This window comes from Bubalus bubalis, chromosome 13 (genome assembly GCF_019923935.1).
Source record: "Bubalus bubalis isolate 160015118507 breed Murrah chromosome 13, NDDB_SH_1, whole genome shotgun sequence".
Taxonomy (NCBI): domain Eukaryota; kingdom Metazoa; phylum Chordata; class Mammalia; order Artiodactyla; family Bovidae; genus Bubalus; species Bubalus bubalis.
This window is the reverse complement of record NC_059169.1, coordinates 37,049,920-37,067,641: the sequence shown is the minus strand read 5'-3', so window position 1 is coordinate 37,067,641 and position 17,722 is coordinate 37,049,920. Positions and strand designations below refer to the sequence as shown.

The following is a 17,722-nucleotide window of genomic DNA, read 5'->3' as shown; positions in this document are numbered from 1 at the left end:
ATCAGCATTATGCACCATAAACAGAAACTGTGGGGTTGACTTGGGGAGTTTTCCTGTATTAGTGTTAGTTATCAAATGTTTTAGTTATACATGTCACAATGACATCTAGGAATTCAAATCATTTTAAAGCTGGGAAAATAAGCCATATTTTTTCATCATGACTTGTTTTTAGAGCAAGGCAAGGTGATCATCCATCTTCCCAGGAACAGTTTATATAAAGCCCTGTAATAAAGTGGATGGTGGGACTTCCCTGGTGGTCCAGTGGTTAAGAATCCATCTTGCGATCCACAGGTTCGATTTGTGATCAGGGACCTAAGGTCTTACATGTGGGGCTGCAGCCAAGTCTGCTCACGGAAACTACTAAGCCCACCCACTACAAGGAAAGCTCTCGCTTGACACAATGAAGATCCTGTGTACTGCAACTTAGACCTGATGCAGCCTAAAGAAATATATAAATATTTTTAAAAAAGAAACAGATGCTATGTGCTCACTTCCATGGCTTATTTTTTTTTAGATAACATAAATGATAAAGATAACAGTTTAGAGAAAATTATATTAATAGTAGACCCATAGTATGAGATCAGCAGAAGAATCTTGCGGACCTTTTGTTTTCCAGAACCTAATTTTTCTGCATCCTAGTTTTGTGCAACGTGGGGAAGGGAATGACAACCCACTCCAGTATTCTTGCCTGGAGAATCCCATGTACAGAGGAGCCTGGTGGGCTGCAGTCTATGGGGCTGCAGTTTTGTGCAAACCTGCAGAATCCAGAAGACAGCCTCACATCTCAGGAAGAGCTTTCCTTTCTGATGTGCTTTTCTAGGGGTTGCAGTTGTGAGATCCCACCACTGGCATGCAGGCTACAGGATTCCTAATTTGTCTTCTGACCCAAAAGACAGACAAACACACCTTTCCCAGACCTACTCTCCTATGGAGATCTGAGTTTAGAGTGTTTTAAACCTCTGATGGTCCCCAGGACCTATTAACACAATGTGTTAGTCATTGTAAACAAATTTGCCAGGATAGAGCAATTTTTGTGACGAGTTCTCTCCCCTGTCTCCAAATCTCCATGGTTTAGCCCAATAGAAGATTATTGCTTGCTCTCAGCAGAGTTCAAAGTGCTAGCCTAGAAAATAAGGGAAATCTCTGCTCCAGGAACTGACTCAGAGACCTAGGTTCTTTCTATGTTTTAATTCTACTATCTTCAACCTGTGAGCACCAAAGCTACAGTAGAAGAGGAGGAAAGAGCATGGAGGATCGTGCAAGAGGTTTTATGGTGGTTTGGGAGTCATGAATAATATTTATGTCCACATGCTGTAGAATTCAGTCACATGATCCCAATACATGTGTACTGAAGATTGGGATGTGCAGTCTTCCTGTGTGCTTAGAAGGAAAACAAAGAGATTGACAAACATATAGCCTTGTCTATACCATAGCGAACTCTGAGCTGGTGATGGGCAGGGAGGCCTGGTGTGCTGCGATTCATGGGATCGCAAAGAGTCAGACACGACTGAGCGACTGAAATGAACTGAACTGAACTGATCTGATACCATAGAACATTTGTTTAAATTGCTTAAGTCTTCCATTGATTCCTTTCAGTGACATAGAAAGTACTGTCATTGGGTAAATTATTAAACAATAATGAAAAGGAAATAGTTAATGAATTAAATGCTCAGTGAGTCAGAAAGGCAAGCTGAAAAGCATAAACTTTAAAAGTTACAAACTATATCAAAATGGCCTAATAAATATATTTTGTGGTGAGTATAGTAGTTTTTTTTAATTGTAAAATTTTATAAAATGTAACACCTGAAAAGCAATTGTTTTCACTAGAGAAAGGTTATGTTGTGAAGTGATTCTAGCATGAAAGAGGTCTAAGAGGAGTTTAAAAACCTAAATGTTGATTCAGACTTTTGTCTTATTTCTTTATAAAGGATTTCAAACAGAAATGATGCTGCTAAAACATATAAGGCCAATACCCTGGATAACCGACTAACCAATAGGTACCAGTATCTACTAACTTGGGGAAAGGTTCAAGTACAATATTTTTCTAAGCATTACTTACTTACATACAGTTCTTCAGTTCTACTTATTATCTTTCTGTAAACCCTTATCCTCTATTTTTTAAACAGAAATAATTCTGGCATAAAAACTTGGCTCCTGCTCATGGTTAAAGAAAAATAGAATTTTATTCCTGGCTTCAAAATGAAGAGAATTCATTGCTTCAGGCCATCATTCTTACCACATTTATGTTTCTGTTTAAATTATCCTGGTGGGAACAGGATATATTATGAAATACATGTAAATGTAAAGTTTACATTCCTATTGTAAAAAAATTATTGAACCCATCAAAGAAAAACACTGGGCTTAAAAGATGAAATTTCTAAAGAAAAAAACCTTTTTTTGGAATCTAATACACAAAAGGTGAAAAATCATGACATCAACTTTTCAAATGTATTCAACTACTGATACTTTCTTTTTCTTTCTCACAACTAATGTTAACTTTTAATAGTAATAACTCTAAATTCATGGGCAACTGCAAATTGATGCAAGAATTTATTCTTTGCTGCTGCTCAAACTTTGCCTTCTCATTTTCTTATCAGAAATGTGTCCACGTTTCAACCACCAGAAGCGACAAAGACGTATGTACTTCTCTAACTGATCTTACATTTTAAGAATAAAGAAAAGAATAAAGAAAAAATTCTTCCTATATGTCAAAGAAAAAATCAAGGTGTATTGTCTTCAGGCTGAAGTTTCATTGTAACATAGCCATGCCCCCCCCCCCCGCCCGCCCCGCGCCCGCCAGCTTTGACAGGTTAAATAGTATTGATAGAAATACTGAAGTGGTCAGCAAAACTTAAAGTACTTTCTATGTGGACTTTAACACAAGAAGTTTACCAACCTCTGCTCTAATCAAACACTGAAGCTTAAGTCATTCTTTATTTCTTTTCTTTTTAAAAGTCTAGATTCTTTACTTTTTTGCCCATAGAACTTTAAAATTTTTTCCTACTCCTATGGCAACTCTTTATTCTTGTACATTACACTTGCCTCCCAAAACACCCATCACATCTACAGCTCAACTGAGTCTTGAAATCATGGTTTTGCTAACAATCTGTATAGTCAAAATGCATTTTCCCTGGAATGTACTAATGGTGGTTATAAACAAGCAAAGTAGATATATTTTTGAAAACTTGGTTGATTTTTAAATTTGTATTTTTCAAAAAAAGTAATTTTCACCCTGGACTGCCCTCCAATAGTTGAAACAGGCCTGAGTCACTTCAATTTTTTGAGGGTCTGCATATATTAACAAATGCTAAATAGAGATTTGGCTTCCCTAGTGGCTCAGACAGTAAAGAACCTGCCTGCAATGCAGGAGACCTGGGTTCAATCCCTGGGTCAGGAAGATCCCCTGGAGAAGGGAATGAAAACCCACTCCAGTATACTTGCTTGGAGAATTCCATGGACAGAGAAGCTTAGCGGGCTACAGTCCATGGGGTCACACATAGTCAGACACGACTGAGCAACTAACACACAGATTTAAAACAGTGTGATTTTTAAATGTTTTCTTAAACAAGCTAATGTATTTAATAAAAAAAATTGTAATATAATTCTGTGAGTCACAGCATAGACAGGATTTAAAAATATTTGTTGGACTCGTTTGATGTGGAATCAAAGCACATCGAAATTGATTGGTCTGGGTTTCGGACACAGAATGTCATATAAGGAATGACTTCTCCATTCAATTCCTTCTGTTTTAATTATTTGAATGGAAGCCAGGTGATTTGTAAAATGGGTAAACTAAGGAAGAACTTTTTCTGTTGTTCTTTCATCCTCAAGTGAAAAATTTTGTGGTGGGATTAGGAGTAGATTGTAAGTCCTTTCAAAGGTGAGATAAAATGAAAAGTTTCAGGAATGTGCTCACTGCTTGTTCTTGTGACAAAACAGGCAACCTGGAGGTGTGTCCAGTGCAAAGGCCACCAGCACCCCCGCTTCCACCTCCACCACTACTCCTGTGAAGAAGAAGAGGTAGGATGGGCTTGTTGGGCGCCCCTCTTCCTGCTGTTCTCTCACAGATTGATCTTTATTAACGTCTGAACCAAAGCATCCACCAAGGCCCCCGGGTCGCATCTAGAGTTTGCTCTCCGCCCTTCCTCCTCCTTCCCTCCTCCCCTTCCCAGGGATCCGGTGCCTCCTGCCTTCTGCTGCCTTCACACTTCAGTCCTTTCCTCCCCAATCTCCTTTTTAAAAATGCCATCTTTTCCTCCAGTTTTATTGAGAAATAATTGACATACCTCGCTCTGTAAGCTTAAGGTGTATAGTGTGATTTACACATATGGTGAGGTGATCACCCAATATGTTTAATTAACATCCATCATATCTTCCCAGGTGGCGCTAGTGGTAAAGAGCCCTCCTGCCAATGCAGGAGACATAAGAGACATGGGTTTGATCCCTGGGTGGGGAAGATCCCCTGAAGAGGGGCATGGCAACCCACTCCAGTATTCTTGTCTGGAGAATTCCATGGGCAAAGGAGCCTGGCAGGCTGCAGTCCATCAGGTCACCAAGAGTTGGACACGATTGAAGCAACGTAGCATGCACAAGATTCATCATCTCACAGAACATCCATTATGTCAATAAAAACATTTCTCCTTTTGATGAGAACTCTTAAGATCTACTCTCTTAACTACTTTTCTGTGTATAATGAAATGATATGAAAGTCAAGTCGCTCACTCGTGTCTGAGTCTTTGCAACCCCAGGGACTGAAACCTGGCGGGCTCCTCTGTCCATGGGATTTTCCAGGCAAGAATACTGGAATGTGTTGCCATTTCCTTCTCCAGGGGATCTTCCTGACCCAGGGATAGAACCCAGGTCTCCCACATTGCAGGCAGACTCTTTACCATCTGAGCCACCAGGGACTCCTATGTATAATACAATCATGGTAACTGTAGTCATCATGTTATATATTACAACCCTAGAGCTTATAACTTCTTTGTCCTTTGTTGGATGATATTTCAAATGGATATAAAATAAGTTGGTCTAAAGGACAAATAAAAAAATGTAAGTTTTTACCTTTTGGCCACCTTCCTCCAATCTCCCTCAATCCGCCTGCCTCTGATAACCACAAATCTGATCTTGTTTTCATATGTGCCATCTTAGGGTCTTGAATAGCTAGGTAATGTTTTGATGCTAGAACTCAGATAGTAAAGCTACTTCAGGTAACGCATGTTAACAGAGTCCTACTACAGAGAATGCCTTATCCTGCACAATAGCTGCAGTGAGGCCAAGTGTCACTAGACTCCAGAAACCAGTCTGCATCTTGGAGGCCTCCTCTGCTGTGTAGATCGGGCTTCCTCCACATTCAGGGTCAAGGGTCCTATCTGGAGGCATCGGTCTCTGTTTGTGTGCTTATTACTTCTTCCTTCAACTTCCCCTCCTCTCTGGGTCGGGAAGATCCCCTGGAGAAGGGCATGGCAACCCACTCCAGTATTTTCGCCTGGGACAATCCCCATGGACAGAGGAGTCTGGCAGACTACAGTCCATGTGGTTGCAAAGAGTCAGAAACGACTGAAGCGACTTAGCACACACACACACACACAGGACTCTGCCTGGTGTAGGGCAGGTGTTCAGTGCTTGCTGATGAGCTGGCTGACTGCCACGCTGCTCCTGTAGTCCTCCTGGAGGGAAATGACTGATTCTATTTTCTCCTGCAGATGAAATTTTGATTGTGTCTACAGAGTCTCAGGAAATAAGATTACCCTTCTCTTGGATCCGAATTTCACACTTCCCCTGATCCTTTCTTTGTCTGTTAGGAGAAACTGAAAGGGAAATTTAAGGTCAGTTAGTTCAATCTCCTACCCAGGGCAAGAATCTTTCCTCTGATAGGCTAGGCATCATTCAGGAGCAATGCAGCCAGAAGCATGACTCTCACTTTTGTGATGTGCCTTGACTAAGCTCTTGGGGGTTGCATTGAGCTGAAATTGGCTTTGATTTACTCCCATCCCATCTGAGCGCAGTCCTGAAATCTCAGAGAATAGACCAGCTTCGAGAATTTAAAGGACTCGCCTGTCCTTATCCTTGATCTTCCTTTCCCAGGCTATCTTACTCTCCTCTGAACATCATTTTTGATCTATAACTTAGTCTTTTTGATAGAGTCCTTAGCTATTTCTACCAATTAAAATGATGTCTTAATAATGGGAAAGCATCTTTCTAATTGGATATGTGTGTGTGTGTGTGTGTATGTACATTTATGTATAAATGTATGTGCTTAGTTGCTCATATGCATCTATATAAAATTGAGCTTGGCATTGCTGTGGCATTCATTTATACTTTCAATATTCTTACTTTCAGCATTTCCTGTCATACAGATTTTTTAAAACCATATTTTGAGTAGAACATGAGTGTTGTTATTTTTATTATGAAATGTTTCAGAAATGCAGAAAAACAGAGAGGTGTGTTGATAATGAGCACCCATGAACCTACCATACAGATTCAACATCATTATTTTCCAGATTTCCTGCAGATTTCTTTTTAAAAAGTGTCTACATTGTTTAGTGTCAAAGGAAATGGGCAAAGGGATTTATTTGGGAGAGCAAATTGCCTGCAATATAGACCATTACTTCCTATGGCAGGAAGTAAATTGTTTCATTTTATCTCTAAGACCTTGTAGGAAAGTCATCTCATTTCCTTTTTACCTGTCAATTTATTTTCAGCTTTTCCTGGAAGACATGCGGGTGGGGGGTCAGGTCTTTCGAGCACAATGTTTATAACTAATGTCATTTCTTAACAGACAATCCTGGTTTCCACCACCTCCTCCAGGTTACACCACCACCCCAAACACAGGAGCAAGCAGAAGGTAAGAGAAAGATGTCAGAGGTAATTGTTATGTAATATGATGGAAGAATGTGTTAGATATTGACAACATATAATTGTGGACGCTTTGGGATAAAGCTGAGGCAATTTTGTGAACTCTGAGCTCTGAATAAGATAGTGCCCAGTGAAAGTGAGGTCAGGGTACAAGTGTGCCTGGTAGGAAATCTGACATGCTTTGAGGAGTAAATGACTGTATTTTTAGTTTGCTAAGGGTTGCTGTAGCAAAGTACCATAAAGGTGGGCGGTGTGAGAGAAATGTATTGTCTCACAGTTCCAGAGGCTGGAAGCCCAAGAGCAAGGTGTTGACGGGGTTCCTTCTGAGGGTTGTGAGAAGGGATCTATTCCACCCTTTTTCCTGGCTTCTCGTGTTTTCCTACCGATCTTTTGTATTCCTGAGTTTGTAAAAGGGCTTCCCTGGTGGCTCAGATGGTAAAGAATCTGCCCTCAATGCAGGAGACCCAGGTTCGATCCCTTGGTCAGGAAGGTCCCCTTTAGAAGGGAATGGCTACCCACTCCAGTACTCTTGCCTAGAGAATCCCATGGATAGAGGAGCCTGGCAGGTGGACAGAGGGGCCTGGCGGGCTACAGTCCATGCGGTTGCGCCATTTCAATCTCCACCTTCATCTTTACATGGTGTTTACCCTGTGTGCCTGTCTGTGTCCAAAGTTCCCCCTCTTGTAAGGACACCAGGCCTATCGAATGGGGGCTCATCCAACTCTGGGATGATCTCATCCTAACTCAGCTACTTATGTCCACGACTCATGCCTTACCTACCTGTGTCTACTAATGTCCCCATTTTCCAAACAAATTTGGAGAGGACATCATTCGATCCGTAAGGGGGGCAGGGGAGAGAACAGGGGCCATCACTAGGTGGGGCCCAGTGTGGGCTCTCGTGCTCAGTCATTTTTGCTCTGATGAACCCAGATGTCAGGATGGGAATGTGTATGGCAAGTTCTTGGTAAACTTAAAGTGACAGATGAGTAGTGTTTGTTTGCTTGTACTTTTTTGTTGCTGTTGAGAGCAATAATTATAACTAAATTAGAGCCCATGTGGAGAACACCTGGCTCTACAGTTTCCATACTGGGAATGTCAACAACTATTTAACTGAATAAATATTTAATAATAAGTGATTACTGTATGCCAGATACTGGTCTAGGATCTTGGGAGATACCAGGGAACAAAACACGGAGCCTACACTCAAGCCTTCAGCGCAACAGCCGCAGTGTAGGCCTCTCGTGATCTATGTTGTCATTAGCACTTGAGGAAAAATAGGTCTCCAAGGTGGTTTTGGTTTAGGTCTCCAAAATTATTTTCGTGTCATCAACCTCTAGAATATCTTCACCCAATATTTCCATGTTTAAATGGGATTCATTTTCCCAATCCAACACTTGGAGAAAGGGTATGAAGCAGTGCCCTTGTTTCATATGAGACTGTTTTATTTCCAAAAGTTTTCATCTGTTGCACAGGCTTTTAATGTGGCTTTAATTTCCCAAATAATAGGTATATTTGGAAATAAATGTCTTATAATTTAACTTGAATCTATAAGGACATAAATAACCTTAGTTGACTAATAGACAAAAAGAACTCTAATTGTCTTTCATACCCGTGGCTTCATCTGTATATATGTGTGTGTACATATGTATTATATTATATGTGTATAACATATGTATAAAATTATTGGACATGTTGAATAATCACAGCTTGGAATTATACCAACCTTCTCTTAAAATATTTTCTTTTTAAACCTGTTCATATTTTTAAACCTGTGGGTGGTTTCCAATTATATGAACTGCCAAATATGGATTGTGTCTCTAATTATAACCTCCTTTCTCCTCAGGCTGTGTTTAGATATTTCTCCATGAGTGGTACCTTTCATGGAACTACCCAAGTTATTATTGTAAGATACCACTGTATATTCCATCCAATTTTGTCTTGATAGACAAAATACTTAGAAACATTTATGACGAATTTCCCAAATAACTTATTTTTATCTTTTATCTGGTATTCCATTGTTCATGTGAATTATCATCATAATAAGCATCTGTTATGTAACTGTGTAAAGATACGAAAGGGCTATTCCTGTACCACCATCATACGTGCTCAGTGCACATTCAGCTATGGATCTGTTTGAACAGAACTGATACTGCCTGGCTATATGCCCTTACAATTTATGCATAGCTGGATGTGATTTACATGGAAGATAAAATTAGTTACAATGCTTCTATTTCTGATTTCTGGATCAGATGCCTAGCACCAGATTTAAGGGAGTGAGAAGATTATTGGATAAGGTTGATGAATTTAAATATCCACTCCTTTCTTAAAGTCACAGATTATTAATAGAATGGCTAGACCAAATGACTTCTCTTCGAGGATCAGAGCTAATGTTATCCCAAGCTTTCAGGGAAAGGAGAGAATAATAGCAGTGTAGCAATGCCTTTGATTCCTAAAGTGCTTTTCTTTGGAACAGCTCCAAGAACTGCTTCTGTTTCTCACCTTTAATACCAGTGCATTCTCGGGGCTAAGAAGTAGCCTTTTCACCAGAAGCCAAAAACTAGAAGCAATTATTAAATGATGAAAGGAATCAAAGATTTCAAAAAGAGATCTTTGTCCCCAGAAGAACAAAAAGAAGATGGAAATAGGTCAGGAACAAATAAAAATGGAGAACTGTGATTTTTAATACTAGCTAATAGCCAATGCTAACTTTATTTCCCTTCTACCTTTACTTATTCACTGGTCTCCATCTCCCTTTCTCCCCTTTCTCCTCTTCTGCAAAAGAATTTCCCCTTAATACCAACACTCACTCTCGTTTCTGTTCTTCATTTTGTGAACCTTCATTTTTCCATCACCAAATCTCCCAGAGATTTCATTTTCTCCCACACACCCATTCCCAGTTATTACAAGGAGAGGTCATTTTCCTGAATGTTTTTCCCCTCTAACCTCTCTGTGATCTTTAACCCCACGGACTACCCCATTCCTCAGTTTTCCTTTTCTTGACTTACATAGTGTGGAAGAACCAAACTTAGTTGTGTTTGGATTGACAACTTGTATTGCTGTTGTGTTTGGATTAAAATCTGTTACAGGCATGATATAAGCTACACCCAAAGGGTCTTAAGCTTTTTTTTTAATCGACAGAAGAACCCATAATATCACACTTTTCTCTGTATTTATATGTATATCTATACCTATAACTCTACAAGTCTGTGTTTATGTCTACAGCCATTGATATTTCTATAGCTACATCTAGAAATATATCTACATCTCATTCTGTCTATATAATTAACATAAGGTTGGTGAATTCAGTTCAGTTCAGTCACTCAGTTGTGTCCAGCTCTTTACAACCCCATGGACTGCAGCACGCCAGGCTTCCCTGTCTATCACCAACTCCTGGAGCCTACTCAAGCTCATGTTGGTGAATTCAACTAGATTTTAAATGAGCAAGTTAAATTTTCTAATATAACTATATAGTAGAGCTAAAGAAAAAAGCAATTTCTTACAACAAGTATCATTTTATGTATGACACACATTAGTCTTGCAATGAGAAGGTTAAGATCTGGTGATCAAACAAAATTTTGGAATTAAGAATCAAATATCTCTGAAAGTCTCTTGCCCTCTTTCTGATAAAACAAGTAGAGAAAGAAGTTGTAATTCATGGTAGTAAGACACAGCAGGTTAAGTTCTGAACTTAAATAAAACTCTTTCTAGCTGATTGCTAAGGTAACTCCTTAGTCCTTGGATATAAATGTTCTCTGATCTCTTTTTTCTCTTGTTGAGAAGGGAAAACTCTAGCACAGGGTTTTGAATGACCAACCTGTATGTGCTGTGTGAGCTGTGCTTAGTCACTCAGTCATGTCCAACTCTTTGCAACCCCATGGACTGTAGCCCGCCTCTGTCAGAGGACAGGCTCCTCTGTCCATGGGGATTCCCCAGGCAAGAATACTGGCTGGAGCAGGTTGCCAAGCTGTCCTCAAGGGGTTCTTCCCAACCCAGAGATTGTACCCAGGTCTCCCGCATTCAGATGGATTCTTTACCATTTGATCCACGAGAGAAGCCATGAATACTGGAGTGGGTAGCCTATCCCTTCTCCAGGGGATCTTCCCAACCGAGGAGTCAAACTGGGGTCTCCTGCACTACAGGTGGACTCTTTACTAGCTGAGCTACCAGGGAAGCCTGTCAGCCTGTGTCAACAAGATTATTTCCTCTGAAATCCTCTTTTCAACTGCCATCAGAACCTATAGTTTCTTTTCATTTTAATCAGGACTGAATCAAATTTTAGCTCTGCAACTTTTGTTCCTCATTATGCTGATCTGTCTCTCCTTCCTCTGTGATCACTGGTTTATCCCCTTTCCCATGTTCAAATCCCTTTCATCATTTCAGAATATCACTTCTGTTTTAATGTTTTGGTGTAATGTAATTTGAGCTCTATGTATTCGAGATTCTGAAATACATAGAAATACATGTGTCATCAATATGGAAAATTATTAGAAGGTCAGAGCCAGTGAAAGTTTTTCCTTTCTACATGTTTCATTTTAAAATTTATCAGAAAGACCGATGCAAAGCAGTTTGTCAGCAATCACTAGTGTCTATCTTAATTTCTCAAGTTCTTAAACTTTTTCTCATCTTTGAGTCTTTAAAAGAGTGATAACATATGCCAGGACTTGAGCCGATGGTGTGGATAATAGGTGCCATTCGTGAGAAGTGCTCAGTCAAATCACAATAAAGTACAGATGCAGCATTTCTAGAAAGTTAATATTAACGTCGCTTCTGATTTTAGAACCCACCTTTAACTCTTGGTATTCTGTTTACGGTAAATTTAAGTGCATATGCCTTTGTATTTAGGTGATGCAGAGATACTGTGCTTTGATGGCATATGAAGCTCATTTAAGAACCTCCTGGAATCCAGATTTAGGTAGCATTTGCTTAAACAATATGAATGTTTACAATGTTACCCATTATAGTGATTCTGGAGAAACAATAAGGCAAACCACCAGCACCAGCAAAAAAAAAAAAAACCAATGTGTTTTTTTCTGCAATCATTTCCAAAGACAGCAAATAAATTGTATAATATCTGATAAAATTAAAGTAGTGGAAACACATGCAGGAAATCACCATATTGTGAAATGCTTGCTACATACTTTCATAATTTCTCATCCATATTTGTTTCAATCTTCTCTTTCAGTGGTTTTCACTTCCACTTAGCTGATTGGTAGATATGAAGGAGGAAAAAAAATTCTGATTGAGAAGTGGGTTGCTATGGCAACCTTGCACTACAGTTATATTTTTCCATCTGTAACTATAAATGGTAAAATGTAGCTTTTCTAATTATGCTGCAACATTTTTAACTCTATTAGTACCAAACCTTCTATGAAGTTTGCTGTCACCCTAAATTAAATCATTATATTTAATTTTTATCACAACAAACATCTTCTTGTATTAACTAGAAGCCATTTTGCAAAACCTAAGAGTCTAAAATGCTCAGTAAAATGTCAAAGTATAGTGATTTTAAAATTGTATTGAAATTCCTAGAATACCAATTATATTTATTCAAAATCATTAAAACATAAACCTGAGTCAGGATTTGTTAGGAGAAAGTTAATTCAGAATGTGCTGCTATGGATTCAGCAATACTTGAAAATTTCTATCCCTCTGTGTCCACTGGAAGCTAAAGTTTATTTGTGCTCTTATATTAAATTATGCTATTTAAATGTTATTAACCACAACTGAATATTCATACATTTGGAAAGTGCAGCATATGAATATTCAGGGTACTTAGTGCATAGCAAGTAGTATTCATGACTACTGTGGAATTGAAGATTCCTTGCAATATTCTGCCTTCTCATGGTCATGTAGTGGTTTGCCAGCCACAGATCTGAGCCAGTCTCATCCTTTTATAAATGAAGAAGCAGATTCTTCAGAGAGGATCAGTGTTCTTTCCATGATCAAACTGGAACTCAGTGGCAAAACTAGTCTAAAATCTAGGTCTCTGAAATTTTTGTTCAGTCCATGCTCTTTGTTGTGGTGTGGTTCATTAAAATGGTCCCTGGCCACTGAAAGTAAGACACTGTTAGAGCAATCGTGCTTTTGAACAAATAATCGAAAGATTATTCTCTGGAATCTTTAGAATGCCTTGCATTCTGCAAGCTCTTTGAGACCATGGACCACATCACACCTTTTCTAGTCTTGAATGCCCAACTTTGCTTGTTATATGTCCTAACATAATAACTAGGGCAGTTGTGGAATAAGTGCTTTTGAACTGATACCTTTGGGCAAGCAAATAATGCAGGATCTCTTACTGTTATTATATTTTCATTGGAAATACCTGGAAGGATAATGGTTTAATACAGTACAATAGAGTGCAGCAGTCTCCAGCATTTTGTACCAGGTTGTGTGGAAAATAATCTTTCCATGGACTTGGGAGGGGGGATGGTTTCAGGATGATTCAAGTGCATCACATCTATTGTGTCTCTGCTGATCTGACAGGAGGTGAAGCTCAGGCAGTAACGTGAGTGGTGGGGAGCAACTGTAAATACAGATGAAGCTTCACTCACCAGCCCACCACTCACCTCCTGCTCTGCAGCCCAGTTCCTAACAGGCCACAGACCAAAGGGACGCCTGATATAGAGGAGAAAGCATGGGATTAGACATGAGTAAGACTGGGTTAGAACCTTGGCTGAGTCACTTACTACCAGTGTGACCCAGGGCGAATTGCTTACCTTTTATGAGACTCAGTGAAAAAATAAATTCTATATATAGTATATATATATATATACACACACACACACACATACACACATATTCCACAGCATAGATATATGGACTAAATAAAGTATGTGAGAAGTATGTCAACTTGGACAAGTTGACATGTTACTGAAACGCAAAAAATGTAAGTTCCATTTCCTTTGCTATTGTTGGAATAAGAATTCTACTGGCAGGCTACAACAGCTAAGCATAATCCGAAGTGAAAACAAAACTCACCATCCGTTTTTAAGAGTCAATTATTCTTTCAACCCTGACCTGTGTTGAGTCATAGAAATGTTCTTCACAAAGTCACTCTGGAACACAAGTCACAGAGCCAGGCATGTTTTCCAAAAAAGCCATAATACAAAGAAGTGACCTTTGCAGGAGCTTATGGAAATGAGGGAACATAAACAGGTTGACAGTGATATTTCTATTAGCTCTGGCCTTCGGGCTACAATCTGCAGGTTTTCAAATGTTGCCCAGGAAAGCTGCCTTTTGATTCCTGGAGGTTATTTTTTACAATTATAGCAGCCAGTGTGGCGTCATCAACCCTGCGGAAGGTCTTACAGGCTGGAAGGAAAGACAGAGGCAGAATCAGGGTCAACTGATCCGGGCTTAAACAGCGCATCTCAAAGTGGTGTTCAAACAGGATCATTCCACATGAATGTCTCTTGTTTTTGTCTCTTTGAAACATTCCAGGCCACAGCTTCCTGCCTCGCTCTCGCATTCTAAAGCCCCCGCTTGGCATGGCCTCAAGCTCCTGGCTCAGCTTGAATGACGCCTCTCATTGCCCCCAGGGCCGGGGTTCTGTCATCTGTGACTGTCACTGAGGAGATGCAAAAAGCTCCTCTGAGATGGACTGAAGTCAGAGTGGCCTTGCCCTGGCCCAGCCCAGCAGGGGTGTAAATGCATTATTCTCGCTTCTCTGCTTTTCTTGGCCTTCACAAATGTACACCTGACTTTTATTTCCCCAAACCATCTCCTTCCTTTACACCCAGACCTTTTTTCTCGACTCATCTCTGCCTCTCAGACACACCCAGGCAGTCTTTTCTGGTCTCTTTGAGGGCTTAGTGGCTTTCCAGGTGTGGCTAGTGGTAAAGAACCCACCTGTCAATGCAGGAGACATGAGAGACAAGGGTTCAATCTCTGGGTTGGGAAGATCCCCTGGAGGGGGAAATGGCAACCCACTCCGGCATTCTAGCCTAGAGAATTCCATGGACAGAGGAGCCTCATGGGCTACAGTCCATGGGGTTACAAAAGAGTCAGACACAACTGAAGTGACTTAGCACCACTTTACATGGAAGAAATTTAGCTTTTTATCACTGTGATTCTGGCATAAGCAAAGTTGGGCACCATCCCTTGAATCCCTTTTTGTAAACCTCCTTTCCATCTTGTTACTACTCTCCTGCCTGTTTTCAGATATCCAGTGCTCTGTGTAGACTCATTAATACCTGGGGCCGACCAACTTCTTATCCTTTCCTCTGTCCCTGGAAGAGACGCACATAACCAGCTAATCAACACAGATGCATGAAAGACACATTATCATTTGAGTGACATTACATTGTTGCAACACAGGGATATGTTTTGAGAAGAGAAGATGATGACAATCAATACAAGTAAAAGAACATCTAATTGTGAAATCTAACATTAGGTCAAAATGGGGAGAGTGTTTCCTGTAAATTACTTTTTGCAGGCATATCATATTACACAATAACCATCTGAGCACTCAGCGTCCACCAGGTACTCGGTGAAAGTGAAAGTCGCTCAGTTGTGTCTGATTCTTTGCGACCCTGTTGACTATACAGTCCATGGAGTTCTTCAGGTCAGAATATCGGAGTGGGTAGCCTTTCCCTTCTCCAGGGGATCTTCCCAACCCAGGGATCGAACCCAGGTCTCCTGCATTGCAGGCAGGTTCTTTACCAGCTGAGCCAGCAGGTACTTGGTAGTGGAGTCAACAACGGACAGTGGACTTCTATGGGACAGGTAACCTTGAACAGATTTTCAAAGCTTTAGACTCCTGTTCAGTACCCATTTTCCTTCATACCAAATAAAAATTCAGCCAATCACTCTCTCTTCCAACACATCTTTATTGGGCACCAACATCATGTACAATCCTAGTACTTGGCGTGCAACTATCCTTTTAGGGACTTTCGGTCCAGCCAGGGTGGAGACAACAAATTATGTGCAATTCAGACCAGCACAGTATGTGTTGTGAAGAAGGTGCACTACTGGGAGACATAGAAGAGTTCACCAGAGCACTGGGTACCACTCCACACAGTGACCTCCTCAACCAGAGGCTGAAGGGCAAGGAGGGCTCTCCAGGTGGAAGGAGCAGGAGGTACGCCCCAGAGGAGAGAGACTGTGGTGTGGGGTGGGATGGGGTTAGGAAGTGCCAGTGGTTTGGCTCCGCTACCGCGCTGGGTTCACGTGGCATGAAAACAACCGCAGCCACAACCCTTACACTAAGCCAGGCGGAGCTCTAAAGCTTTGCATTGCCCTCTCACTGGCTTCAAAGCTGCCATCAACACAAGAACCAGAAGACCCACTGTGCTCTGTGTCCACTCTTCCACTGTCTCTCACCCAGGGACTCACTGCCACACTCAGCCGGAAAAGCTTCAGGACTAACTCATCATGGCCCCCACCCCTGTGGCCATGGATCCCTATGGGAACCCCAGTCAGATTATTTCTTATCACCTGGACCATCCTGCAGAGCTCCGTGCATCACTGAACCTGACCCAGGCCTGCTACTGCTGCTGCTGCTAAGTCGCTTTAGTCATGTCCGACTCTGTGCGACCCCATAGACAGCAGCCCACCAGGCTTCCCCTTCCCTGGATTGTCCAGGCAAGAACACTGGAGTGGGTTGCCATTTCCTTCTCTAATGCATGAATGTGAAAAGTGAAAGTGAAAGTGAAGTCGTGTCCGCCTCTTCGTGACCCCATGGACTGCAGCCTACCAGGCTCCTCTGTCCATGGGATTTTCCAGGCAAGAGTACTGGAGTGGGGTGCCATTGCCTTCTCTGTGACCCAGCCCTACAAACCATCCCAATCCCTCAAACAGGTCCACAGACCTTCCTGGATATGTCATCCATTATCGTCAAAACTCTTTCCTCTTCAGTCTTGTCTCTGACTGAATGATCTCTCCCCTCCTTGGTGGGTTCTCCCAGAGAACCCTGCTCCCCCAGCCTCCTTCTCAGTGACAGCTGCTTTTCTTCTAATCCCATGCACTGTGCGGTCTGGAGGAAGAGGAGGGATCCTGTTTGCTCCTTATTTCTAATTTCTATTTCTCCCTCCTTCCTAAAACTCCCTGTCCTCCTTGAAGCCATTCCCTTGTGAGCATCTCTCCTTCCCTGGAGTCATCTCAAGGTCTCTGAGTCACTCACCCTCACTCTGTGGAGACTTCAGCACTTGGCTCACTGTTTCCCCACACTCCTCCCATCGTAATGCCTGAAAGTGAAAGTGAAAGTCACTCCATCGTGTCCGACTCTTTGTAACCCCATGGACTGTATAGTCCTCGAAATTCTCAAGGCCAGAATCTTGGAGTGGGTAGCCTTTCCCTTCTCCAGGGGATCTTCCCAACCCAAGGATCGAACCCAGGACTCCCACACTGCAGGCGGATTCTTTACCAGCTGAGCCACAAAGGAAGCCCAAGAATACTGGAATGGGTAGCCTATCGCTTCTCCAGTGGATCTTCCCAACCCAGGAACCGAACCAGCATGTCCTGCATTGCAGATGGATTCTTTACCAACTGAGCTATCAGGGAAGCCCTCATAATGCATGGTGATTCCCAAATTCGTGTAATGGATCCTTCCCATCCTGGACTTTCACTTTCTTGATCTCCTCTCCAGTGATCTTGTCCATTGCCCTACCCCAGCCACCCACAGATTTTTCCCTTGTAAGAGAGAAAAAGTTGGCTTAAAGCTCAACATTCAGAAAACGAAGATCATGGCATCCGGTCCCATCACTTCATGGGAAATAGATGGGGAAACAGTGGAAACAGTGTCAGACTTTATTTTGGGGGGCTCCAAAATCACTGAAGATGGTGACTGCAGCCATGAAATTAAAAGACACTTACTTCTTGGAAGGAAAGTTATGACCAACCTAGATAGCATATTCAAAAGCAGAGACAT

General features: G+C 41.3%; 1 protein-coding gene across 19 annotated transcripts in view; it reads left to right on the top strand.

Annotated features, from left to right (window-relative positions):
* The window catches only part of SCEL (sciellin), a 124,918-nt gene that overhangs the window by 34,029 nt on the left and 73,167 nt on the right, over nt 1-17,722 (top strand). For 14 of the 19 annotated variants that reach the window (XM_044927207.2, XM_044927204.2, XM_044927200.2 and 11 more), the window contains 4 exons: nt 1,929-1,997; nt 2,598-2,636; nt 3,937-4,020; nt 6,779-6,844. In XM_044927207.2, coding sequence (XP_044783142.2) covers nt 1,929-1,997; nt 2,598-2,636; nt 3,937-4,020; nt 6,779-6,844 — 258 coding nt within the window. The remainder of the gene's footprint in view (nt 1-1,928; nt 1,998-2,597; nt 2,637-3,936; nt 4,021-6,778; nt 6,845-17,722) is intronic. The other 5 variants (XM_025262726.3, XM_025262724.3, XM_025262713.3 and 2 more) reach the window with 3 other exon arrangements.